This window comes from Pongo pygmaeus, chromosome 12, assembly GCF_028885625.2.
Source record: "Pongo pygmaeus isolate AG05252 chromosome 12, NHGRI_mPonPyg2-v2.0_pri, whole genome shotgun sequence".
Lineage (NCBI taxonomy): Eukaryota > Metazoa > Chordata > Mammalia > Primates > Hominidae > Pongo > Pongo pygmaeus.
In genome coordinates this window covers 127,023,225-127,051,177 of record NC_072385.2, presented here as the reverse complement: position 1 = coordinate 127,051,177, position 27,953 = coordinate 127,023,225, and the positions used below count along the sequence as shown (strand labels likewise).

The following is a 27,953-nucleotide window of genomic DNA, read 5'->3' as shown; positions in this document are numbered from 1 at the left end:
TATATGCAAATAGTGAATACAATGTCTGGTGTACATTTAACAGTCTCTCTCTTACATATATATATATATACACACACACATATATATATATGATTGTTGTTATAATTATGGAATAGCTGCTGTGACCACTGTCCAGAAGGCTAGAACGTAGTTCCTACCCTTGAATAATGTATCATCAAGTTGGGGAGATAAATTCACACATATGTCAGACTTTGAAGGCCACACTTGCCCAGAAAGACTGGTGACATGGTAGACCTCCAAAGCCACACTTACCCAGAAGAAATGGGAGTTACGATGAGAGTCTAGCCCAGGGCCTTGTAGACACGACAGCTGAGTGTTGGTATTGTTGAAGAACGGTGCACTTGGTGGGCTTCAACCCACGCAGACTTGAGTCAGTTGGACTTGGGCGGAAATGCTGTTGAGTGGAATGATACTGACCAGTGGTTCTCGGGCTTCCTTGTGCATCACAGTCCCTGCCAGGCTCACGGAAACAGATCACTGTGCCGCCCCACCCACCTCCCCAGAGTTTCTGTTTTAATGAGTCTGGGTTGGAGCCCAACCAGTTACATTCCAGCAAGTTCTCAGGTGATGCTGACGCTGGTGTTCAGAGAGCGCTGCTCGAGAAGCCTTGTGGACCACATACAGTGGAGACCCAGAGAAAAGGAAGACAGCTGAGAGACGTGAGAAATCAGAGGAGATGTCACACAGCACCAGGACTGATGCTGGGTGTGAAGGGTTTGTAGGGTGTGGAGAAGGGGTAAAGAAGGAAAAGGGAGTTAGGCTGCGGGGGAGACATGAGAGGGTCCCAGGCAACTGGAGGAGAGCAGGGACTTCCTGGAGGAAGGCATGAAAGTAAGAGGTGGATGATGACTGGCTGGCAGCTGCCTACCTTTCCCAGGTTTGCTTTGAAGGAGTAAAATAGGTGGGAAGAATAGGGGCCTACAGAGGTCCATAGCCCTGGGGCTCAGAGATGGGATAGTTTTGGCCAAATAACCACCTTGGACCTTACACGAATCTGCCGAATCTCTCTACAATGGACTATTTTCTCTTCCAGCTCTCTCTCATCCTTGTGTCCACACCTCTTTCATCACAAGGACAATCCTTTGCACAGTCTCAGTCATGCTTAATAAGTAAATTGCCTTATGCACATTTTGAATTGCTTAAATTGAATAATACTTGTAATTGACCAGATGTTCCTAAAACAGTTTGCCATTTCATACAACTTGACATTCACATTAGTCAAACAAAGACTGTGCTTTCTTTTATTGTGCATTGTGATTCTCTTAGCACAATCTGATCGCAAGTTCGCAGCTGTTCACTGTTTGCAAAATCATATTAAGGCCATCCTGTGTGTAGGGAAGATCCATGATGGGTTTAGACAATGTAGACCCCTTTTTTTTTCTGTAAAATATATCCTGTTGTTGTCACCATTTGAATCACGATTTTGAGCACAACTCAGAGACTGTGTATTCTGTTGGGGAAAGAATAGTGATGTGATTCCTGGAAACGGTGATTTGACTTGCTTCAAATCCAGCTCACGGGGCTGGCGGGGGAAGTGGGAGGTGAGGGCCACGGGCTGACCTGTGCCCAGGGCAGGGGAAGCCACTGGGGGCCAAATAGAAATCATAGTCCAGGCAGTAAGGAAGTCAGACAGATGGAACCCTGTACGCCGTGCCAGGGGGTCACAACAGAGAGGCAGTAAACAGGAAAAGGAGCCCAGATCTGAAGCTGGAAGGAGAGAGAATTGTCTTGGGAACAAGCACGATGGGGCAGGGCAGAGGTCCAGGACAGAGGCTGTAACTGGCTTGTGGGGCAGGGAACTGTTCACACGGGGTGGAGGCGGGGATTCCAGGGCCCTCTGTGGAGCGGTTAAGCTCTGCCCTTGGGTAATGCGTTCTCGGGTGATGTCCAGGCTGGGAGCAGAGTCCATGGCTGACAATAAGGGAGGAGGCTTTAGGAGGTTTTGATGTTTGATTCTTCTAAAAATTTTCTCCATTGGATTGAACTTCCTAAATGACTAATTTTACCCTATGATATCTCTTCCCAACAGCTTGTTGTATCCATTTTGTCTATGTAGGTAAAAGTCTAAGCTTGTTAACCTGACATATCTTAATGACTTCCACTTACCAAGCTCCTAGCATCTATATATTAGACATATTATTCTAATATATTACTTCTTACTTCTCACTCACTCTTCCCAAGTCTACATGGGTGGCGATGGTTATATAGGCTTTACAGAGGGAAAAAACAAAACAAAACAAAAACAAAAATTAAGTTCACAGAAGTTAAATTTAAGTTATGTAATTTCTTCAACATCAGCATAACCAAGTGGCCAAAAAAAAAGGAATTTGAAGCCAGGTCTGCTTGACTGCAAAGCGTGAACTCTTTACCCTACAACTTCCCCAACAGCCTGACAGAACTTGTACCCTGTGCCTTTTCAACATTGTCAAAAACAAGCTCTCCCCAAATCTCCAGGCCAGAGGAGCCAATTGCTAGCCACTGCCCCCTTGAAACTTTTCCAGCCCTGACTGATTTCTGCAGCCTGCCCCAAGCCTGAGTGCCTGGGGTGAAGGTTTGTGATCCAATTTAGGGCCAGCTAACATTTTAAAATATAATTATCATGTTGTCCAGTGAACTTTAAGAGATGCTACTTAAAAAAATTATTAAGTATTAAAGCAGAAAAAAGATACAGAGAAATCAAAAGAAAAAAGTCACGGCCTGTCAGCCTAGGACCCAGAAAAACCCATGTAGAGATTGAAAGTGATGACAATCATAAGCATAAGCATAAAATTCAAGGTGTAGAGAAATGATCCAAACGAAAATGACCCTGGGGAGGACGCCTTGATGTTTGTACCCCCTGCAGCCCCAGAGAGCTGTGTGACGCCTCCAATTATCTCACTCCTCAGGACCCACCAGCTTGAGGTCAAATCATGATGCTTGTTTAAACTATCTTGAAAGTGCTAGCCAGTCCAAAGGAATTTGTGTCAGAGTCCTTTTGTAACAGGGAAGACACATGTATTTTAGACTGAGTGACTTGCAGGCATCAGCTGCCCTTGGAAGAGGCCCCTCCAGCTGCGGCCCACTCCTGCCCTAGACGCCGAAGGCCTGCGCGGATTCCCGGTGCAGATCCCGGGCAGCCTTCAGTCACCCACTCAGTTGCTTGAGCTCTGATAGTCAGGGTCTCCTCCCCGAATCTGGCTCATTTCCGCCTCTCGTGTCCTTCGTCATGTGTCACTGGGCCCCATCTGCTGGGTGAGCTTTCAGGATCCTGCAGGTGCTTCCTTCTGGGCCAGATGTGTCTTCTCCCTCCTGGTAGAATTCTCCCTCCATGTAGAATTCACCAGGTGGGTGAATTCTCCCTTCTCCTTCCACGTAGAATTCACCAGGTGGGTTTTCCTAACTAAATATTAGCTCAGTGACACCCAGTGAGGTGTGAGTCATAAAACTTGAGAAAGGGATGATGTAATTTTTTTTTTTTTTAAGTTAGGACAGCTCCTTGACCTGGGAATAAGCTACTCAAATGACAGTAAGTCCCACACCTACCTGTGGCGCACAGCGGTATCGTCAAACTCTCTGTCTGCTAAGCTGTGGCTGAAGGAGACATCACAGGGGAAGGGGAGTGTATTTGTTGGTGTCCTCTAGAGGGACAGAACTAATAAGATAGATGTTTATATAAAGGGGAGTTTATTAGGTGGTATTGACTCACACGATCACAACGTGAGGTCCCACAATAGGCCATCTGCAAGCTGAGGAGCAAGGAAGCCAGTCCAAGTCCCAAAATCTCAGAGGTAGGGAACTGAAAGTGCAGCCCTCAGTCTGTGGTCCAAGGTCCAGGAGTCCCAAAGCTGAAGAACTTGGAGTCCGATGTTCGAGGGCAGAAAGCCCAGCACAGGAGAAACACAGAGGCCAGAAGTTTCAGCCAGTCTAGTCTTCCCACGTTTTTCTGCCTGCTTTTTATTCCGGCTGCGCTGGCAGCTGATTAGCTGGTGCCTACCCTGGCTGAGGGTGGGTCGGCCTCTCCCAGTCCACTGACTCCAATGTTAATCTCCTTTCGCAGCACCCTCACAGTCACACCCAGGACCAATGCTTTGCATCCTTCATTCCAATCAAGTTGGCGCTCAGTATTAACCATCACAGGCAGGAAGGGATTTTCCTGAGCACTTGCTGTGTGCGGCCGACCCTTTATGTGAGCTCCCTTCATCCTCAGAACGCCTCTGTGAGAGGGGATTATCAGCCCCTCGTGTGGATGAGCCAGCTGAGGCTGAGAGTGGTTAGGGAACTGTTTTGGGCAGTTTTGTGTGATCACAAAGCACAGCATTGGTTCTGCTTCTCCATGTGGCCCTTGTGCCCTGTCTTCTGAACGATGCTGTGACATTTCTTTCTTCTGTTGGATGTCTACCTTCTTTCCAGCTGCCCTGAAAACTCAAGCCTCACCACCCCCACCAAACCCTTCTGCTCTGACCCTTCCACCCAGGCTTGTCCTCATATTCGTCACGTCTTTAACACTGGAGAACAGTTAAATCCAAGCAATATGTATTTTAGCAAAAGCTTCTCTTCCAAGATGGCTAACTAAGGTTTTGCCCCCCTGGGTTAGGAGTCTGGTTGGCAGGTGTCTTATTAAAATGCACATCAGTGGGAGGGAGGGAAGGATGGGTGTGTGGGTGAGTTGTTTGCTGTTTTGAGGGCAGACATGAAAGTTACTATCAGAATGGTAAGGGAGCCACTCACAGACCCAAGGCAGGCACCCCTGGTTAAAATTTCTCGGAGCTTGGCAGACCGAGGTGGGCGGATCATGAGGTCAGGAGATCGAGACCATCCTGGCTAACGTGGTGAAACCCCATCTCTACTAAAAATACAAAAAATTAGCCTGGCGTGGTGGCACTTGCCTGTAATCCCAGCTACTCGGGAGACTGAGGCAAGAGAATCGCTTGAACCCATGAGGCGGAGGTTGCAGTGAGCTGAGATCGCACCACTGTACTCCAACCTGGACGACAGAGCGAGACTCAATCTCAAAAAAAAAAAAAAAAAAAAATTATCAGAGCATCCAAATGCTCTAGGCCCCATCAGCAGTCAGTTGGCCACTGCCCTGGGTCCCATCTACAGCCAGGAGACCCCTGCCACGGAGCAGGTGGATGTCAAGGGTGGGGAGGTCTGACCTTCCGTGCTTCTCTCGTTTCAGACTGTTCTGCGATGACCGCAGCAAGGTACCGGCCCACCTGGGACCTGGCCCTCGACCCGCTGGTGTCTTGCAAGCTCTGTCTTGGGGAGTACCCAGTGGAGCAGATGACAACCATAGCCCAGTGCCAATGCATCTTCTGTACTCTGGTTGGTCTTTTTGGATACAATATGTGTTACAGTGATTTTAGGATGAGCTTTTTGCTTTCATTTGCAGAGACACTAGGCAAACCTTTGGACTGCATTTTGCCTGACAGTGGAGTCTTCTTGTTGAGGCCTTCACACAGTTCTTGGAAGAATTATTCTGTTAGTCAGGCAGGCTCCCAGAGTGGAAGATTTCCATTACAGTTGCTTGTGGTGCAAAAGCAGTCAGTTAAACAGAATTTTAGAAGCTCGTGATAACAATTCACGAAACTTATCATAGCGCATGTTCTCCTTGCTAGACAGCAAAAGCTTCCACACCTTATATCAAATGTATTTTAATAGTCACATGTCTGAGGTTACGGTAGTGCTAACCTATTGATTGTGTGTAGCTAGAATATTCAGTCCTCAGTGTCATCTTTCACTGGCTTAGTGCTAAACTAGAATATAGATATTTTTAAATCACATTTAATATTTGTTATGATGTAGCCAACATTCTTTTGGGGCCAGATGATCCTTCGGGGCTTAATGAATATGGGGACTTCTAAGTCAAGAATTTGGGGTTTGGGTCAAACTCAAATCCCAAATTTTATCTATCGGAAAAGATAAATGAATGTGTGAGGTTTACTTTTAGTTAATCTCATTGAATTTTACTTGTTTTTTCTGTCCGTTCAAGGAATGAAAAAAGAAAATGAGTGCATAGAAGCCGGAAGTAGGACGGTAGTTGCCCGGGGTCTGCAGGGAATGGGGAGATGTAGGTCAAAGGGTATGAAGTTGCAGTTATACAGGTTGAATAAGTTCTAGAGACCTAATGTACAGCATGATAATTATAGTTAATCATACTGTTTTGTATACTTGAAATTTTCTGTGAGGATAGATCTTAAGTATTCTCACTACACACACACAAATTGGTAACTGTGAGATGATGGATATTTAATTAGCTTGATGGATTTACGATGTATACACGTATACAAGAAATGAATATCAAAACTTCACATTGTTCACTTGAAGTATAAAATGGACAGTCTTTATCAATTATAACTGAAAAAGCTGAAAAATAAAACACAATGTTTATCATTTTAAAAAGTACAGAAAAGAAAAATGAAAAACTGTCTTAAAAAAAAAAAAAGTCGCTTCTGAATTTAACTGCTGTTGTATGTGGATGGTGTAGACGGCTTCCCTGTGGGTTTTTCAAATGCCTGGATTATAATCTGTCACTCGAACAGTCTCTCCCACCCTGTACACTGATGCGTTCATCTTTCTTGCATAGCTTTCAGACTGTGTTTTATTTGCACCTCATGATGTCCTTGGTATGTAGGCACAGCAAATATTTTTATCTTTGTTTTATAGCTAAGGAGAGGGAGCTTTACAAACATTTACGTCTATGTCTTCTGTTTCTTGTTTATACTAGATTCAGCCTTTCTTAAGGGCAGAAGGATTTCTGGCCCATTCTATATCCACCTAGCACCTAGTTTAGTGCAGGACCCAGAAGAGCTAATCAGTAAAAGCTCACGGATTGAAATGAAGTGTATTGATCTCAATACTGTAGTTGCCATCCAAGAAATGTGCCTCATTAAAGCACCGGGAAGATAGCTGCAACCTGGAGGAAAGGAAGTTGCTTTTGACATTGCTCTGAGATGGAGAAGGATAGGAGGGAGATTGATCTCCATCCTGTTAACACCGTGAATGGGTTGGTCTCTGCAGTCGCCTGCCTGCTGTCAGAGGCCACAGCTTGTGTTCTTACCCTTGAAATAGTTCATTCTCCCTGGCCTTTTTGCTGAGGCCTTCATTTTTGTTATTGTTGTCTTTGTTTTCTATTTCTAGAGAATTGTAGTAAAAACAAATAAGCCACTCGAATTGAGACCAAAAGCCTCACCGAAGTCAGTGGATGTGAAGGAAGAAGGTAGCACTGTGTTTTCTGAAAGAGGCTGCTGGAAACACCAAAAAAACAGTGACACTGCGGTGACTTTTTTTCACAACTATTTACCAAAATTTAAAATGTTGAAAACAGTTCCCCCTCTGTCCGTAGCTCGCTGTAGCGTGAAGAGAAGGAAGCACCTGTGTGTTGAAGATTGAGAAGGGAGGAGGTGTCGGGGTGCCCTGGTCGCTTTGGTGATGCCTTCCTGTCTGTGTGGGCTGCAGGTCGCCCCAAGCTGGGGGCAGGCTATGGAGAGGAGCCCTGAGTCTGTGGCCAGAGGAGTTGCAACTGTCCTTTTCTGGGGGGTGCAGACATGGGAAGGAAGAAAATTGTCTAAGACTGAAAGGAGGTACTCTTAAAAAAACAGTTATTACAAAATTACAGTTGAGTGCTGAAGTAACTTTATCTCAAGGAGTCCGGGGCTGGAGGGAAAAGCATGGCATTTGGAGTCAGGTGTCCTGGAGCTGAAATGCCAGCTCTATTTCTGCCCTGAGCAGGCCTCATTTACCCCATCTGTATAATGGAGATAAAAATAGTTTACCTCAAAGTTCAAGTGGAAGAACATGTGTGAAGTCATGTGGTAGGCAGTCAGCAGGCCTAGTTCTTTCTCATTTTGCTTCTAAGTTTGGGTTTAGAACTGCAGGAATAAAAACAGAGTTTGGGCAGCTCTCCCTAAATGTCTTCTGAAGAACATTTATCTCAAGAGATGGACTCAGAAATGATTTGTGTGGTTCAGTGGGTTTGCTAATGACGGACACCGCATCCTTGTCCACATCCCCCACCACCAAGGCATCCCGGGTGCCCAAGAGCAGGAGGAATGTACCGAGACATCCACAGCCAGAGACATACTGTCCACTTACCTGTGTTCCTTCAATGTATTTCAGTGTGAAAGGGACTTGCCTAGCAATTGCTAATATGGCAACTCCCCTGAAGCAGGTTCTCCGGGGCTTTCCTTGCTCGCAGGGCGCCTGGTGGATTCTTTGTGATTCTCTGGAGGTCACAGGAGCCTGTGCACACATTCCAGGTGCTGTGCTAGGCCTTGGGAGCTTGGGGATGATGAGAACTACCAGATATCTTAAATTGTTCCATTTGGATTAGTGTGAAATCTAACTTTAGAAGGTCAAATGTAAAGCTGAACATTTGTGTGCAAAATAGTGACGTTTAAGTCTAACCAACAAATTCTGTGCTGGAGCACTGGCTGGAGAGAAAGGACTGTGGACATGTGTTTTGAAATCAGGCCGCCGCCACCCACCCTGAGGGCCAGTCCAATGTTCGTTGTGTCAATCAGAGATGCAACCTGTGTGTAGAGTGACCTGGGAAATTCCTTATGGGCTGAAATCTAAAATGTAGAAGATGTTTTAACTTAAAATGGGACATATTAGAGCTATTTAGGTCTGTCTTATACGTGTGGCATTTGACAGTTACACTGAGAATGTTAATATGGTGTTACTGCTGGCTGAGTTGTTTCCATTCAGACAGCTGCTAGAACTAGAGATGATACTCTCATCCCAAAGGTGGGAACACGTGAAGCTCAAAGGGAGGTGCTGTGGTCCCATCCCAAGACACAGGTCCCTAGTTATTTGGGAGGTAGAAATGTCTACATTTCTATTAGTTCTTAAAAAAAACGGTCTAGTGAAAGTTATTTTTTAATCATGACAAGATTGAATAAGCCAAATAAAACGTATATATACATATATTTTATATATATATTACGTTTATATATATAATTATATACATATAATTTTTTTTTGCTTTGAGCTAGAATTAAATCTATTTTTATACCAGCTATTTATTGGCAATTAGGAATTTTGCCATTAGAACCCAGATGACAGGATTTTGATATATAACCATAGAAAGTTGTTACTTAAAAATGTAACATTTGGCCAGGCACAGTGGCTCATGTCTGTAATCCCAGCACTTTGGGAAGCTGAGGCGGGTGGATCACCTGAGATCAGGAGTTCGAGACCAGCCTGGCCAACATGTTGAAACCCCATCTCTACTAAAAATACAAAAAGTAGCTGGGCATGGTGGCATGTGCCTGTAATCCCAGCTACTCAGGAGGCTGAGGCAGGAGAATCACTTGAACCCGGGAGGTGGAGGTTGCAGTGAGCCGAGATCGCGCCATTGCACTCCAGCCTGGGCAACAAAAGTGAAACTCCATCTCAATAAATAAATAAACAAAAGTGAAACTCCATCTCAATAAATAAATAAATAACAAACAAACAAAAGTGAAACTCAATCTCAATAAATAAATAAAATAAAATAAAAATAAAAAAATAAAAGTGTAACTTTTTGCCCAGGCACAGTGGCTCCTGCCTGTAATCCCAGCATTTTGGGAGGCCAAGGTGGGAGGACTGTTTGAGCTCAGGAGTTTGAGACCGTCTGGGCAACATAGTGAGACCTTGTCTCTACAAAAAATAAAAAAATTAGCTGGGCATGGTGGCAGACACCTGTGGCCCCAGCTACTCAGGAAGCTGAGGCAGGAAGGTTGCTTGAGCCCAGGAGGTCGAGGCCGCAGTGAGTCATGATTACACCACTGCACTCCAGTCTGGGCAGCAGAGCAAGACCCTGTCTCAAAAACAAAACAAAACAAAACAAAGTAACATTTAATAGACAGAATCTTTCCCATGCAATGCATAACTATAATAAAAGTGACTCCTAGTGGTTTAAATAAAAAGTCGGGACCAGATGGTTGGTTGAGTTGTGTGGTTGAACGTTGCTGTGGGATATAGGTTCAGATCTCTGTTCTGCCTCTGCTACCTGCTAACTGTGTGATTTTCAGCAAGGATCCTAACTTGTCTGAGCTTTGGTTTATTCATCTCCAAAATATGATCAACCTCATGAACAAATTAAATGGGGCAATGGGTATAAAGTATTGAGCAGTAGCATGCCTGGTGATAAGTAATACAATATTATTTCCTTTTTTTCCTATATATTTGCAAGGTCATTCACCTGGTATGCTGCAGAAAAGCTACGTGTAAACCCTAAGCTTCTGATTATGTAACTTATTAGGAAATAAGTGGCATTTCCTCACCTAGAAATTAAGCTGATTTGGGGCATGGTCTCCCTTTGCACGTCTTTATGTCCCTGTTAGCTTTGCATTCTGTGTACTGCACATAGTGGGTGCTTTTTCATGCACGTAGTGGATATTTATTTAATTTTTCAAACATTTTTGAATACCTGGCTTGTGCCAGATGCCCTGCATATGCAGGTAAGACATAATCCCTGCCCCCTCTGATCCCTTGCTTAGCGGGAGAAGCAGGTGTGGGCTGCGATCATTTGGGGTTTGAAGGGCTATATTTGCAGTGTGGATAGTGGGTTACAGCACAGAGAGAACAGTGAATTCTGCCAGAAGCACCCAGGACGGCTTCAGGGGCATTTGAACTATCTCCTTGAGAAAGCATGAACGGATAGAGCCACCACGATGGGACCAGCAAAGGAAAGAGGGTGTTGGGGCATGATGGGTCCAGATTGAGAGGACTTTGCTAAGGTTTCTACTAGTCTAAAGCTCAGCAGAGACATACAGTCATGCACCACATCACCATGTTTTGCTTAATGATAGACCACATATATAATGGTGGTCCCATAAGATTACAGTGGAGCTGAAAAATGCATTCTGCCTAGTATTTACTATTCTATACTTTTTTATCGTTATTTTAGAGTGTACTACTACTTATGAAAAAATAAGAGAGATGTAGAACAGCCTGAGGCAGGTCCTTTAGGAGGCATGAGAAGAAGGCATTGTTGTTAATCTCATATGAGATGACAGCTCCATGGTGTTACTGCCCCTGAAGAACTTCTAGTGGGAGAAGATGTGGAGGTGGAAGCCAGCGACATGGATGATCCTGACCCTGTGTAGGTCTGGGCTGATGTGTTTGTGTCTTAGTTTTTAACAAAAAAAAGTTTAAAAAAAATAAAAAAATTTATGAATAGAATAAAGCTTACAGAATAAGGATATTAAATACATATATACACACACATATATATTTGTACGTATATATTTGTACATATATATACACATATATATATTTTTGTACAGCTGTGTTCGTATTTTAGGCTAAATGTTATTATGAGAATAAAAAAGTTGAATAAATGAAAAAGTTTACAAAGTAAAAAAGTTACAGGAAGCTAAGGTTAACTCATTGAAGAGTGGAGTTTTTATCTGAATTGAGTGTAGCCGAAGTGTAGAGTGTTTATAAAGTCTGTAGCAGCAGTTACGGCTGGGCCTTCACATTCACTTACCACTCACTGACTCACCCAGAGTAGCTCCCAGTCCTGCGAGCTCTATTCATGGTAAGTGCCCGATATAAGTATATGATTTCTTACATCATTTATAGCATATTTTAAACCTCTTCTGTGTTTAGAAATTTAGATGTGCAAATACTTAGCATAGTAGTTTAGATGTGCAAATACTTATAATTGCCTACAGTATTCAGTACAGTAGCACAGTACCCTGTACACGTTTGTAGCCCAGAGCAGTAGGCTGTGCCAGCTAGCCTAGGTGTGTAGTAGGCTATGCCACCTAGGTGTATGTTACTACACTCTATAATGTTTGCACAGTGACAGAATCGTCTAAGGGATACATTGCTCAGAATGCATTCTCTTCTTGGACAACTTATGACTGTAGCTGGCAAGGGCTAGAGGGCTCCAGACTAGCTGTATGTGAGCAAAGCCTGCGAGAGGGCAGCATGCTTTGTCACCTGCCATGTGGCCACTCTGGGCCTTCCTTAGGTCATCAAGGTTGGGATCTAAAGGGGGCATGCATTTTCTCATGATCCCCACTTTTCTGCACGCTTTCTTTCCATTGGTAGCCATTGTTTGGCTATTGTGTGGGGACCACATGTTATGGTAGAGCAGACAATCAACTGGAAAACCGTGAGTGTCGCTGGTTCTCAGATTGGCTCTAAAGCTAATGAATGGGGAACCTTGGGCGGCAAGTCCTTTAACCTCCCTCTCTCCTCTTGCTTTCTCATCTCGGAAAGAAAGGTGGGACTCTTTGGTCTCTGAACTGTGAGTTACATGGACTTTGTCACTTGCTGTCCCACTGCCACTGCCTTTGCGTGTCCACTCAGATTTTTCCTGCGGGCTGTGTGGACCCCACAACTCTATGCAGCTCAAACCAAGCAGAGGCCTCTTTTGCTTTGGTCTCCATCCAGGGTCTCCTCACTGTGGTAGCAAAATGGTGGTGGCTGCAGATGTCACTTACCCCCCTGTCCATAGGTGGGGAAAGAGAAGGTCCCTTTCAGTAACTCCTGTAGATAAAACAGAGACTTCCTTTCCCAGCAAATAACCTTCCAGCTCTATTGGCTGCACCACCCTATCTGATCCTACTTCTGGGTCCTTAAGATGGGATCTAGTAACTGGCTTAGAGTCTGGCCCGACTCTAGGGTCCAGTCCACCAGACCACATGGCCAAGATGGGCAGAAGAATTTCCTGAAAGAAGTTCAGGGTGTCCCTTCCAAGAGGGCAAACCTGCGACTCCATTCTTGATTTGAAAGTTATCCTCTATGGGAAGGGCCTTCCTGAGTGAAAATGCCTGACATCATCTGGTCCCTGCCTTTTCTTTTGCCTTTTTCTGCCTTTTTCCCCAGCTTCCTAGCTCCATTGCAGATGCTCCTCCGCCTTTCTCAATTTCCCACACTGAGCCATCCTAAACTACAGGGCTTCGATGTTTCTCAGCTCTTCAAACATCTGGGGCTTAAACTTACAATAGCATTTCACATACTGTGTGGCGGTTGTGTTCACTGATCTATAACTTCCACTAAAGGAGCTTTTTAAGAGAAGGGGTTTTCTTGTGTTCTGCTTTTTCATAAATGTTGGCACATAGTGGCGCTCCAAAAAAATGTTGATGCTCACACATTACATGCTTGAGTTCCAGGTGGCTTAAGGCAGGTAAGAGTGAGGTGGTTCTCTTTCTAGTCTTATTTTTACAATTACAACTACTGTTGCTATGGTTTTATCTCTGCATTTTCTGTGAGATGTATCTAAGAAATCATAGGGTCATAAGATTAAGAAGAAACTAAATATCTTACACTGTGATATTGGCCTGCCCTGGTAAGAGTGAATGGTAAGAAATAGTTTTCAAAGTGTCCTTTAGCTTAAGGTCCCTCTGTTCAAATGAAAGTCTACATGAAAGCCTAGTATATGTAGAATAGTTGAAACCAAGCTTGCTCTTTCAGTATGGAGTTTAGGCACCAGGAGGCTGTCTGACCATGTCTGCTCTGCAGGCTGGCTCCTAGGGGTTCCGAGGACCGTGGGTGGGCTTCCCAGCCCTCTCTTCTGGGGTCTGAGAGGTTCAGAGATGCGTGAATCCAGCCATCAGAGTTGCCTCTCCTAAGTAGAGGGCCTCCTTTTAGTCTTGGCTTTTCAGATGGGGAGAAGGCTGACTTGGAGGGTGGGATGACTTTAGGGTGCAAAGGATGAGTTCCAGGGCTGTTGCAAAGAGTGAAGCTTCCAACTGCCAAGCTGGCAGTTTCCAGCTGCCAAGATGCCTGCAAAGTAAAGAGCTGCCTCTGCAAGTCTGTTCCGTGTTCCCAGAACACAAAACGGCTTCCCGACCTCCTTTGTCTTAAGACCAGCACCCGTACCCCTCAGATTCCCTGCTGACAACTCACAGGCTACAACCAGAGTTGTCTTCATTTTTATCCGTGGCTCTTAGAGTCCTTCTAAAACTTTAGCTTATTGCTTCATCTCACTTCTTATAAAAACCTGTGAAATAGGCAGGATTCTCCATCTCATGAGAGGACACTGCAGCTTGGAGACATGAAGGGGCCTGCCCTGGAGTGAGGTGTTTGCTGGAAAGACTGACTCGGGTGCACCTGCTCCTTGCATATCTGCTGCTCTTTTTTTTTTTTTTTTTTTAACTTGTGGAATTGATGAACTGAAGTGCCGTTAGAGAATTGCACATACCCTAATTTACACACACATTCAAAGTGCTTTTCTCGGTGGCATTATTCCTTTAATGAAAAGCATTTTTTCCTCATGTTGCTCCTGAAATCATGACAGCTACTGTCCCAGTCTAAAGCCCAGATCCCAACAATCTCTGTTACCCAGAATGTAGCCCAGAACCTCCATGAAGCCGAACAGCTTGATGAGGGTCTGGAGTTGTTGGAGTTCCTGCACATTAATCTTGGCAGAGGACTTCACTCAGAGCCCAGGGATGCTGTAGTTATAACTTTTTCTAACTTGATGTGTATTTTTCCTAATCAAGAGTATGAAAAACCAAAATGCAGAGGATGAACAATTCTCTACACAATTAACAAGAAATGACAGTTTGTAACCTGACGACACAGGATAAGTGGCAAGCCAGAAGATCGCAGCCTGTGCTGCACAATGCTCCTGGGACACTGACATGTGTGTCACCAGGACCTGTGTTTTGGGAAGGGACACCCGCCTCCTCAATGTCAGAGGGCAGGAGAGGGTAAGGGCCCTGTGACTTCTGCCTCCGATGGCCCCGCTACCCCAACCCTTGCTGGTCTTTACAGGTGGGCCCTGGTACCCCAACCCTCAGCTCCTTCACTGCCTCCTTCCCTCACTGGGACCTCTGGGACCAGGCTGGCAGCCACTGTCCTCTCTCCATGGCCACCTCCCCAAAGCCTCCCATCCTCCCTTCCGTGTCCATGGCCTGCCATTCCAACAGTATTCTCTGAAATAGACACTTAGTCTATTTAAGTGGGGCTCCTTACCTTCTCCCACCCTCTGACATTGAGGAGGTGGGTGTCCCTTCCCAAAACACAGGTCCTGGTGACAAGCATGGGCCTATACCTTGAAGTAGGCTGTCTCTGCACTAGAAATTTGATGTCTATTAAGGGTCCATGAGAAAATGCCGATTCCTGGTAGTGGCTTTGCTCAGAAAGTGAGCCAAGGGATGACGGGCCACTCTGGAAGCCTTTGTACACCCTGCCCTAGTTAAGGTCAGAGAGTGCCTTCCCACCCCCTCAGAACCCTGCCCCTTCCTACCTGGCAAGGATCCTTGGGATCTACTTCCTCTCCCCATTTTGTGGATTTGACTCTCCACCCCAAAACCCTCCTCAGTGCTTTCTTCCAGGAGGCCTGTCTAGGACCGACAGCAGGTAGCGTCCTCAACCCTGCCCCAATATCCGCAGGATCCCTGTCAGTCTCCCCAGCCCTTTCTTATACAATGGGTAAAGAGAAAACAAATAAAACTTTTGGTTTCATGATGGGATGGAATGATCGTCAGCTGTCTGGAAAATTCAGATCTTCCCAACAGAGGCTGAATTAAGAAAGTGTCACACGATTACAACTTAACCCTCTGCTGTTACGCATTCTGAGCAGTTGCACGCCTACTCACATTGTCTCACACTTGGCCTCTCAAGCGTGTCTGTGCACGTGTCCCCTTCCGTCCAGGTCTTAAATTCGCACACACTCGATTTCACAGACACACTCATTTCACCTCCAGTAAGAGTCTGACCCAGGGATCATCCTTTCTCAACTTTTAACCACCCTCAACATAGTACACTTGCCAAGCCATGATATGCCTTTCACCCAATGTGACAGCCTTGGTGTAGGGTACATATATATTTGTTGAAGTGACAGGCCGAGTCCCTGCCTGTTCCTGCCTCTGATGTTGGTGCTGTTTGTGCACACACCCTGCTACCACAGTGCCTCTGTTCTGTTCCACTGGGAGGTCTTCGTGATGAAGCCGTGGCTGGGTGAAATATGCATTTTTGCTCCTCTGTGAAGCTGGGTTGTCATATTGAACAGATAGAACAAACGGGTCGCGCTGCCCACACCACCGCTTCTCTTGCAGCTTGTTTGAAAGCTGAGGCTGCAGGAGCGAGCCCCTTGCTAAGGAGGGAACATGCATTGTCTCGGAGGTCTTCCCTCTCCGCCAGCCCAGCACTGCCTCCAGAGGTGAGGGGAAGGCAGCTGAACAGTTCACTAGTCCCTGTGAGATAGTGGAAAGCACAGCCTCCACGTCAGTGTCTTCCCCGTGTGGTTGACGAGGGGGAGGAAAAGCCCAGTGGCGTCCCTAGAGAGCCAGATCTTCCTGGCGGTCACCCCCGTGTCACCCTGCCTCTGGCTCCCCGGGCTCAGTCTTCAGATCCTATCACTGCCTGTTTGGCTGCCGCCCAGACCTCAGGACAGGCAACTGTGAGAACAAAGAGCGGCCTTCCTCCTTTTTGGCAGCCGGTGCGTTGTCACATGTGCAGGCCTCCTCGGGAACATCCAGCTTCTGGTGGCTTTTGTAGACTGCGGCGTAGCTGCAGGCCCGGCTGCAGGTTGTGCCCAGTCCCTTACCCTCCAGCTGTCCCCTCACAAACACTTCCCCGAAGCCCTGCTGACACAGTGCCCTGACTGAGAACCGCAGGCCTGACCGGTCACACTGGCCTCCGTGCCCCGAGTGGGTTCTTATAAAGCAGCCGTGGATGACACAGGCCCCCTCCCGACACGGTGCACTCTCCACTGCCTGCAGGAGTGAGCCCTGCCGCTCCGCTCAGCACTGCTGCTGCCTCCCAGCCCACCGCACCCCATGCCTCTCTGTCCCCCCAGGCCAGATGCTGTTCCTGAGCACACCCCTTCTGGTGGAGCCTGCTTCCCTTTCTCCTGACTGCTGTTTGTCTTGGACAAACTCAATACTGGAAGGGGCGGTCTCTTCCTCGTATAAGGAGATGGAATAAACAGCCTCCGCATCCAGTCCTGCTGTCATGCCTTGCTCCTGAGAGCTCTGAATGGCCAGGGAGCCAGGGCTCTGGGCATCCTCCTGGCCTGCACCCCAGGTCCCTGCATGCCTTCCCACTAAAGCAGGTGCTCAGTGCTAGCTGCTGAATGGACTTGAAAATCCCAGATAAGTGACAGGCTTGCTGCTGCTAACTTCCCACCTGGAGTTCTTGAAAGAGAGCGTTTAACACAAAATCATTCCTTCCACATCTTCACTGAGCATCTACAGTCACCAGCCACCGTGTGAGGGCCGCACAGGGCCACAGAGGCATTACCCCCGGCCTTATCTACACTGCAGAGATGAGGTGTGCACTCACCCTCCACGTGGGCGACAGGGGGCCCATACACAGCATGCGGGCTGGAAGACTCTGAGGATGGCAATTATGCATAGGCAGAATGAGGTTAGGTAGGTGGAGGATACTGAAGGGGTAAGAAGAACTAATATTTGCGGGGGCCTTACTTTATATAGGGCAAAATCCACCCTTCCAGCAAGGATGCCACCTGCAAAGCAGGATCATCTTGTTCTGTAGCTGGAGGGACTTAGTCTTAGATACCTTAGGAAAAAGGTAACGCAGGGGAGCAGCATGCCAGTCGGGACCTGAAGCAGCTGATTGTGAGCCTGCCTGCCTCCTGCGCACCACCCAAGGCTGTGGTGAGAGCACAGGAGACGGTGGGTCTAAAGGCTCGACAGAAGCAAGAACTCGTATAGATGAGAGCATTTATTTTACGCATAAAGTCTGGGGCTTTTTTTTTGTTTTTTTTTTAAGAACTTTATAAAAGCAAACTTTATAATTTGAACTCTTCAGCTTGAGAGCGAAGTCACTGTCCTACATCCTTGAGGAAAGTGATCCTTGCCAGAACATGTACTGTGCAGCTTGCCGGGCAGTTTGCTTCAGGTTCCCAGGGCCACCGAGTGAGAGTTGCCAGGGGGATTCCTGTGAGGCTGTCCTCAGAAGGGAAGGCTGTGCAGGGGGTGGTGCCTCCAGCCTCCTTAACCACAGCCCTCCAGCCTGTGCTGAGGACCCGGCTTGTATGGCCCTGTGGTGGTGGTGTGTAGCTAGCACACCTCTGTTTCAGGGCTCCAGCCCTCCTGCTGGGGCTCAGAGGAATGCCTGTTGCCAGGTGTCTGGCTACTCTGTGTGTGTTCTACTCATCTTTGTGTCCTTCCATTCACCCTCTGTCTGCATGGCTTTGATTCATCCCTCACTATTTGCCAGCACTCTGTTAGGTATGGGGAATAGAAAGATAAATAATTAATAGTTTTTGCTTTCAAAGAATTCACCATCTACTAGAGGAGAAACATAAACAGACCATGGATTATTGATGGCTCTAGAAAGGCTGAGAGAAACCCTTGCGGAGTGTGTGAGCAATATTCCGGAGCACCACTGTCTCCAGGGCACTGGAGCTGTGGAGTGATTGTCCTTCTATCTGCCAAGCTTATCCCACAGTATTAGGAAGTGGAGACACTGGGAGACAAAGGTCCATGCTAGAACCACATGTCTGCTAAGTGGATGAGCTACAATTTCAAGGCAGTCTTGTGTGTGATTCCAGGGTCTTTGCTCCCAACCACTGTTCATGGGGCTCTTGCTGCTTCAATTTGGACCTGCCTGCATGTAATGCTTGTGTTAATAAATCATGAATCCCAGATAAGCACCTTTGAGCACAGTTTCTGGGCATTTTCTCCTGCTTTTAGGGTCATCAGTAGCCAGCAGGCCTTCGTGTGAAAAAGCAGACAAAAATCAGACTTGCTGTAGTTTTAGGCGAGGCAGATATTTCTCTGTGGCTGCTTGTCCTTGGCAGGAAACTTCTGACGCACCGGAGGTATATTAGCAAATCAGCAGTGCTGTCTCGTCATCAGGTTTCAAAGAGTTGGAAACCAAAGTGGAAAATGAAATTCCTGGAACATTCTGTGGCTTACCGCCCTTTCGTCCCTCTGTGTGGCTGATGCCTTTGACCCTCTGGCCAACTTTTCATCTCTGGGAAGCCTTCCCTGATCCCACCCAGGTGGGACCCCTCCTCTCTACCCCTGTAGTGGCCCGTTAGAGCCTCCCTGCCCCCTTGAAGTGGCCCCATGAGAGCACGGAGCACAGTGCACTGTGATGATGATCTGTGCACGCCTCTTTCCCCTACACTGGGCTGTGCGGGTCTTGATAGCATTTGCAGCATTGCAAATGGATCATTGCATTTGCAGCAGCATGAACATGAACATACAAAGGAGAGGTTCTTGGGGTTGACTGACACTGTGCCCCCTTAAAGTACGTACAATTCCTTGTTCTACAAAAAAAGTTTATGGGGTAAACAGAAAATACGTATTGAATGATTGCTTTTGAAAGAGTTCTTTTTTAAAGAAAATAAATTTTATTGTATATATTTGAGGTTTACAGCCTAGTATTATGGGATACATATAGATAATAAAATGGTCATATAGTGAAGCAGCTCAGCATATTCATCATCTCACATAGTTGCTTTTTACAGTGATGAGCACCTAAAGTCTACTCAGTGACAATCCCTGATGTGATACAATTGTATTAAAGTTAGTCCTCATGTTGTATGCTAGATCTCTAAACTGGCTCATGTAGAAGTTTTCAATTGAGGAGTAAGTATGCAAAAAATTTAAAACAGACAAACATAAAACCTCACCAGCCTTGGAATCAGCCACATGTGGGTTTGAGTCCTAGTGCTTCTATTGAGCTGTGGTTAATGTCTCTGAGCCTTGGTTTTCTCATCTGTCATGTGAGCATGGTTACACGCCATATGACTTTTGTGCATGTTTAGTGAGCTAACATAGGTAATGCAATTCACATAGAATCTAGGACTTAGAAAGCTTTTGACTACTGATATCTATAATGAGTACAATAGTAGGAAAATGTGTCAGTATCTGCTTTTAGGCTGTGTATTTTACAGAAGTTTCTCTGTTTACCTATTTTTATGCTCATTTCAAGACATCTTTTTGCAATTAGAATGAAAACCATAGCTTGTGAGTCATGACCCACTTTATATCTGGAAGAAAGCTGCGCTTGTTTTTGATGGATGCAAGGTCGGGCGCTTGGAACCTCATCTCTCTTTATATAGTGAACAAATTGATATTCCCAGAACACAATCCTTTTGCAGATTGTACAGATAGCTGCATCCTGATGACACATGATGTTCTCTCTTGGGTAGCTTTGAAACCCAGACATGACTCACTACTTGTTGCATATGGGTGTATGCTTCACGCCAGTTTTAATTGTTGTATTTTGCTTCTTAGGAAGCGTCATGTTCTATCATTATATACTGATCTGCACAATATTCTGAGAGTCTTCAGCATTGTATATTGTTTAAGGCGTCCCAGTATCCTCCAGAGACCCCATTTAGACAAACTTCGTAATAGAATGTAAAATAATGATCTTGTTGCTAAGGTTTTGGGATTTTTAAATACCTATAACTGTAAGAGACAAATTACATAAGTAGACAAAAAAGAGACAACAGCCACTATTTACTTAGCTGGTGCTGTCTACCAGGAATTATGACAGGTGCTTTCATAGATTACTGTCACAAAAGCGCAGGAAGATGGGCCCTCTGGTTTTATCGTCAAGTGCAGGGAGATGGGCATTCTGATTTTATTGTCAAGGGAGCTGTTGCTCAAACTCTGATTTGAGGGACAAGGATTGGTTGAGCCTGTCTGGCTCTGAAGCCTACAATCTTTCTCCCTTGTCATGTGGCACCCAATCATAAACAGAAAGTTCCACTGATCTGCCAACTGTTCAGCTCATTGTTACAATGGTTCACCACTCTAGTAGTCCACAGCGCCACTGCCACTTAACACGTCAGCAGATGCTTCCCAGAACCAGGCTGCAGCCCTGCTGGAGGCTGGGTGTGACTCCTCTCTTGCTCATCATCTGCCTCTCCCTTGTTCTGAAAGAAGTCTTTGCATTGGTTTTAATGAATTTATCTCTGAAAATTCTGCCATCTGGAGTCTCACGTAGAACTCCAAGCCTGGGCTCGTCCATACTCACTACTCTGGGAACTGTCTTCCTAAACCTTAGGTTGGCAAAATGTAGATGATCTGTGAAAACCTAAGTTCAGGGCCACTGCAATCATCAGAGCCCAGGCAGATCAAAAGTACACAGGCTGGAACACAGGGTTCAGTGTGGAGCCACCAACATTGTAATTTGCACTTGAAGTTATAGCTCTTGAGAAAAGCTTTGGGAAGTGGCTCTTTCTGAGGATCGCCTTGATTTTTATTTTTTAAAGAAATTGCAATCTGGAGTCTTCAATGAATGAAATATTCTATTTTGCTAGGATGGGGAGAATTACCAGTTTAGATCAAATTATTCTTTATATATCAAGCATATACTCTTTTCTGTGTATTCTTCTAAACTTTTTCCCTTGCCTAAGATTCTTAAAACTCCACTGTGAGGTAGGTTAAACCACCCTAAATTGCAGATCAGGAAAATAAGGATGGTAGAGAGAGATTAACAGGCTTGCTCTAAACATGGAGGTAGAAGGAATTGCAGTTGAATTTCCGTTTAGACCCATTCATTAGTAATAATCATGCATTCTTGTAATAAAATGGATTATACATTTTTGCGGAGAGGTATCAGCTTAGCAAACATAGCTTATTAATTTTTCTTGATTAATTGCTATTATATTTTAATAATGGTATTGTAATATTATATATTATTGCTAATATGAACTTTAAATATACTGGGACTGTGATTGAAGTTGATTGGGGGATGCCGTTGTAGGATTTTACATCATTTTCTATGCTCTTTGAGTTCTTATAGAAGCTCTACATCTAGTTTCTCTTGGTAGTGAGCCTAGCTGGCAAAGGCCGTGTTGTTTCTTCTCATTGCTGTTTATAATATGCTTTTCAGGGAAACACTAGATTTCTGAGACTAGTAGACTTTGTAAAGCAGGAGCGAAGACCGCATAATCTTTTATATTAACTCTACTTCATGTCCTTCACTTCCTCTTGTTTTGCTTGCTTCAGGCTTTAAGCAGTGCCTCCAAGTAGGTAAGGCAGGTAGTGAGTAATTGCCAGGTAAGGGAGGCACCCTGAGTGAGGAATGCCAAATACAGTTGGGTTCTCAGCAGGGAGGTCATGGGCATTTTGTCTGAGCAAGCTTGGGTTCACATCGAGGCTCTGGGTACTATCTAAGTTGGCACCTTCCTCCTTTGCTGACTCAGTTTTCACATATGAAAAATGGAACAATCATACCTTTCTTGTAAAAATGCTCTAAGGCTTCAGTGAAAGACTGGGAGATAAAATATTTAATGCAGTGCCTGCATCTCATAGGCATTTCAGAAATATTACCTCCCAGCCTCCCTTGCTTCCTTTCATCTTGCTTTTAGAATTCTTGGCTCTTGTGTTTGCTGAGGTTTTGTGCCCGGATCTAACCCATAGCCTTAGCTTTGTGATTGAGCATACAGTCCCTGGCACAGAATGGGTACCCCATAAATAGTTGTTGAATGAATAAAACCTCAAAACCTCAAATGTGTTGGTTGCTGTGGGCTACACAGTGAAAATATTCAACTGTAATGGAACGGTGTGGCTGGTCCTTTTTTTAATGCATCATGGTTTCTTCAGCATTAAGGAGGTAAAGATGTTTATAGACACTTCTCTGTTTTTCTTTCAGTGCCTGAAACAGTATGTTGAGCTCTTGATCAAAGAAGGATTAGAAACTGCAATTAGCTGCCCAGATGCTGCCTGCCCTAAACAGGGCCACCTACAGGAGAACGAGGCATGTGCAATTGAACAGACTGGGCTGTTTGATGTGCACTGGCGTGCACTGCTGAACTTGTCAGAATAACGTGGGTTTTGTTTGGGTGTGCGTTGCATTATATTCTAGCCCTCAGCTTGTTATCATTCCTGTTTGCATTTTTTTTTCCTTAGATTGAGTGCATGGTTGCAGCTGAAATTATGCAAAGATATAAAAAGCTACAATTTGAAAGAGGTAGGTGCCTGGTATATCTGCCAGTTATGATTCCTGTAATGTATGAATGTGGATAATTTTGTGGGGAGTTCTTTTGGTAGATATGGTTATACAGCATTTGATAGGAGTTAAAAAGTTGATGTAAACTAAACTTCTGAAATTAAACTGACATTCTGGATTCTCTGAACAGCTCACAGTTTGAAGACCTTGTCTGGTGATCTATTTGGTATCAGGAAGAATTTATGGAACACAATTTGTTTATAAGGATTGAAGCTCCTGGGAGAGGCTTAAAGATGATGGCTCTCGTGAGGTATTATATTTCAGCCAGCTTAAGGCTGAGTTTGAGGGCTAGACTCTTGGACTGGCCCAGAATTTAAAAGATGCAGAGTCATGGAGGGAAGTCGTGAGGGGGTAGGTATAGCAGAAATTACAGTAACCCCTGTCCTAACAACAGTCCGATGGTAGGTGTCCTGTCTGCATTTACTCACCACTGGACACAGGCCTAGATAGTAGGTGCTGAATGAATAATGAAGTCCCTTATCCCAGTAAGTGTCACAACAACTCTGCAAAGCTAATTTGTCATTATCTAATAAACAGATCTCCAGAGAGGCTAACTGACTCGCCCTGATTTCTAAATATAGCGGGTGCTTTGGGACCACATCCCATGACCCTCCATCGTGAGCCCTCCACTGGGCCCTGAATAGTCCTCCTGGCTGGAGCAGGCCTGATGCAGACCCAGGGGGCCTCTGGGAGAGCAGTGTGGCAGGTGCACACAAAGCAGAACATGATTCTCAGAATAATATTGCAAAGCATTAAGCCATGTGGAATGTCCAGGAGAGGTCTGTAGCTCTGCTCTCTGAAATACTCCGGGGTCATACAATGAAACTGTAAAGAGTCTGCGGACTCTCTTTGGCTTTGTTTTCATATCTATTCTGGGCCCCAGGCTCGTCTGCTAAAGAGCAGAGTGACAGATGTGTGCAGGCGACACTCCATATGCAGAACATCATTGTGAGGACCCTGCAGGCGGATTCTGAGTTTGGATTGCTGGCATCTGCTCTCCCCCTCCCTGCACTGATTCTCGGATTCTTGACCTGAGCAGGGTCTCACCACTGAGACACAGCCCTGGAGGACGGGCTTACATGAAAACATGGCCAGATGGGGAGTGGACGGCAGAGGAGACCAGAGGACAATATCCAGAGACTCCCAGTTTAGCTGCAAGCAGAGACCTGTTGTTTGTATATTTTTGCTTTTTAAAAGAAATGCTAGAGATAGCTGGGCCCAGTGGCATGTACCTATAGTCTCAACTACTCAGGAGTTCAAGTCCAGCCTGGGCAACATATTGAGACCCTGTCTCTAAAAAGAAAAAAATAATAAAATAAAAGAAAATAAAAAAATATGTAGCCCACTTAAAAAAAAAACTCAAACAGGATTTTTCATGGCATTGACATTTGTTTTCAAGAGTGTGTTTATTAAAGTGTCATATATCATTTGCTTTGGGGCGGTTTATAGCTTTAATATAATGCCATTTGGTACAAAAGTCAGTATGTAGAGCAATAAAATTGATTAATTTGGATTTCTGAGACTTTCAGGCTCTTCTGAGAATATTTTCCAGAGAGAATCTTGACAGAAACTGGCTGTTGTTTGCGTTACAAGAATGTGAACTTTCTATGACATTGAATTTAATTTAAAAATGCAGCTGGGTACATTTTTCAACCTAATAATTTTAACTGTTATTTCTTTAGTACTTTGGCTTAGTCAGAAAATCTTTTTTCCTTTTGCATAAACATAAGCCAACTTGGCTTCCGTTAAAAAAAAAAATCTCTCAAACCTCTCCCTTTAAAGCATTTTGCTAACATTATGTTAAAAGTTTTTTTTTTTTTAAGGATTCAGACTTCATACTATAAAAGACCTGTCTAGATAAAACGTTAGAATGTCAGAGCTAAAATATAGTTATGGATTATAGACAGCACCTTGAAAGAGTTTGGAGACAAGATCAGAAAGCAAATTTTGACTTTCTCTATGGCTCTAAAATCTAGTCAAGTAGAGGACGCCCTGGAAGAAAACTGAGACAGTTCAATGATTTTCTGAAAACATTGAGTTACCAGAAATTTCTATGGTTAGGTCATGTTGCGCACACTGTCTGCACTTAGTCTTAGAATGTCTCCTCTGATATAACAGCCTCGGTTTTAGCATCAGTGTCTCCCCTTCTGGAGCTCTGGGGCAAGCAGGAAGCCAGGGAAGGGGGCCAGGAAGCTGAGTTTTCATTCTGAACACCTCCTCACAACTGGCTCACTCCAGAGTCTGGGTAGGGACAGATTCTTGAGCGAGGGGGTGTGGATGCCTCTTGCTGCGTGGACCCCTCTCTCCATGCTACACTCGACGCCCGTGCCCCTCTGAGACCCAGCGGTGCTGTGCTAAGGGCGTTCCTGCGCACCTGCCTCTATCTGGAGGCTCAGCCCTCCCAGAGACAGGACTGTGGGTCCTCATGCCTTCGTCCCATGCCAGCCCAGTGCCTGGTCAAGTGAATGCTGACGTCAAATCTCAACCGTGTATTGTTTTTTTTTTTAAAGAAAGTAAAGCTCAGAGAGATTAAATAATACGATGGGTTATCCACCTGTAATGAGGCCTGACTAGACCCGACTCCTGAAAATGTTGCCATGTCACAGCAGGATCAAACCTACCATCCCAGCCTTGCACCAGGCACCAGCCCAGCCAGGCTGGGTAGTAAGTGCAGGGATGAGAGGGGATGCTGGGTGCATCGTTCTCTGTCATGTACTTCTGAAAGGAAACTGTTTTGAAAGGAAACTGTTTTAAAAGGAAAGCCACCTTTTTAAAAAGTCTTATGCATTTTTAAGCAGGGAGTTCTTAGAGACCTGCTTCATTAATCTGCCATGAATACACCTCTGGGAGAGAAGAGTTAACATGAGTTTCCTCTAGTGTGCCAAAAAGCATATTATTTGCTTTGTTTGAAAATATGCCTCATACACACATGTATGTAGATTGGGGAGGATAGTGCAGAATGTTAATAGACATCCACGCCTGAGCCTGGGGCCACGTTCGCGGGGTGTAACCTGCCTGGCAGCACAGGAAGGACGTTTGCAGTCGGCAGTCTGAGTGGCCGTTTGTCCCTGACCTTTTCCATAGGGAATCTCTCCACGTGAGGACAGGCAGTGCCGTGTCACAGCTATGTGAGGACAAAACTAATAAGATTTAAATCGTTCCTATGGAAACCTTAGTCAGGTCTCCCCTGCGTGCTATCCCGGGGGGCCTTTCGCGATGATGACAATCACGTGCATGAAGACCGAGACCCAGCTTTGGGATGTCTGCTCCTTGCTGATGTCAGAAGCTCCTCACTGCACAGGAGGGGTGGGGACAGCAGTGGGATGGAAAGGTCCCTAGCAGGCAACACTGCCCTTCTGGGTCTAGCCCCAGAGCTATACCGGGAGGAGAGCAAAGAGCGGGCGAGGATTTCTCTTCCCGCGCCGCGTGTTGTTTAGTGCACAGAGCACTTGCACCCTCCCGCAGGGCTGGGCAGACACGGGCCTCCTATCTCATCAGGGACAAAGCTGGGCTCACCCCACAGCACTCACAGACGGCAGGCAGAGAGTTGTTGGAGGCATCGCGGGGACGGGATGGGAGCATGACCCAGGCCAGCTGCCTTCAGCCTTTGGCGTTTCCTCCTCACTGCTCAGTGTGGTGCTCAGTGCCCCAGGCCGGCGTGTGCACCCCCTCCTTGCTTTGCTGTGACTGTCAGCTCAGGGGAGCCCCAGGCATCTGCCCCCACACATGTGACCCACAGACAACAACTGCGTTTTCTCAAAAAGCCATCTTGTCAGACCTGACAGCTAGGAACGTTCTTAGAAAAGCAAACACGGAAACTATCAACAAGTAAGAGAAGAGCTAATTTTGTCCATTCATTCAGTATGAGGAGCATCCTGGGGATTTTAGATTATTATAATGAAGATAATTAGAGTAGAGCACCTGTTCCTGACCTCCAGCGTTCCTTGTTATTATCAAGTTCTTCTTAATCTTCTACCACCCCTAACATTCTGACAGTTTTGTGCTGTTGATTAATTCATGCTTGAAAAAAAAGGCAGAGGGCAGCCAGATGAGATCAAGGGTCAGCCAGCCATGGCTGGTGGGCCAAATCCAGTCCTGCCGGTGGCCTGCTGCTGTCAAGTTTTGCTAGAACATTCATTTCCAGGTCTCTGTGTCTGCTTTTATGCAACAGCAAAGCCCAGTAGTTGCGACAGAAACCCAGAAACAACATGGTCCTCAGACTTAGATGATGACTATCCGACCCTCTGCAGAGGAAGTTTGCCAGCCCCTGGATTAGATGACTAGATCATTTCAAAGCTAGACCCTACACAAGATGGTTTCTAGAGAGCTGAATCTGGCTTCCCCACATATTTGGGGAACATGGTAAACACACAGAGCCTTACACATACTTATGTGTGTGCACCGTCAGGACACCCAGCAGGTGATTTGTCATTAACTTGCTGCTGGTCCCGTGGCAATGCATGTAGGTGAAGTCCCGGTCCACGTGCGGCGCCAGCCTGTTGTGGATTCCAGTGAGTAGGAATCCCATGTGTGACGCAGGTGAGCGGGAGCTGCCTGGCTGCTAGTCATAGGGCCCAGACATTTGCAAGGACTTGTCATCGCCTTTCAAGTCATCTCTGAAACTCAGTTGTCCCGACTACTTCCCAAGAAGAGCCCCGCTGAAAACTTAGAAACCAGTGGCCTACCAGAATGCGTTTGGAAATAGCCCACATTGCACTGGCCTCAGAGAGCTTTCTGGCAGAGCCTTGCTGCTCCCTGGGGTGGCCCCTCATCGAGAATTCGTCATCATGCTGGACAAGAGGGAAGATGAAATGAACAACCAGTCTCCCTACAAAGGGCAGCCAATAATTTAAAGAAATGCAATTTTTGGACAAGGATGTGAAGAAATAGATGTGTCAAGGTGTCCTGTTTTTAGAAATAAACTTCGTGGCTAATTCCATTAAATTAGACTTCTTAGAAATGTGTGCTGTGATTCAGAGAGAAAATCTGGCCCTTGAAGGGTTGGTTTCACTCCGTAGTTAACTCATGGCTTGGATTTGAGAAGGGGAGGCCATCTTAGGCAG

The 27,953-nt window shown here is 45.6% G+C and overlaps 1 protein-coding gene across 6 annotated transcripts in view; it reads left to right on the top strand.

Annotated features, from left to right (window-relative positions):
• RNF144A (ring finger protein 144A) overlaps positions 1–27,953 on the top strand; it is a 158,557-nt gene that overhangs the window by 73,335 nt on the left and 57,269 nt on the right. For 5 of the 6 annotated variants that reach the window (XR_008500001.2, XM_054474405.2, XM_054474403.2 and 2 more), the window contains 3 exons: positions 5,180–5,325; positions 22,534–22,638; positions 22,791–22,851. Coding sequence is in view for 5 of the 6 variants with exons in the window: in XM_054474405.2 (XP_054330380.1) it covers positions 5,191–5,325; positions 22,534–22,638; positions 22,791–22,851 (301 nt within the window). In the remaining variant the exon portion in view is untranslated. The remainder of the gene's footprint in view (positions 1–5,179; positions 5,326–22,533; positions 22,639–22,790; positions 22,852–27,953) is intronic. The other variant, XM_063648998.1, reaches the window with a different exon arrangement.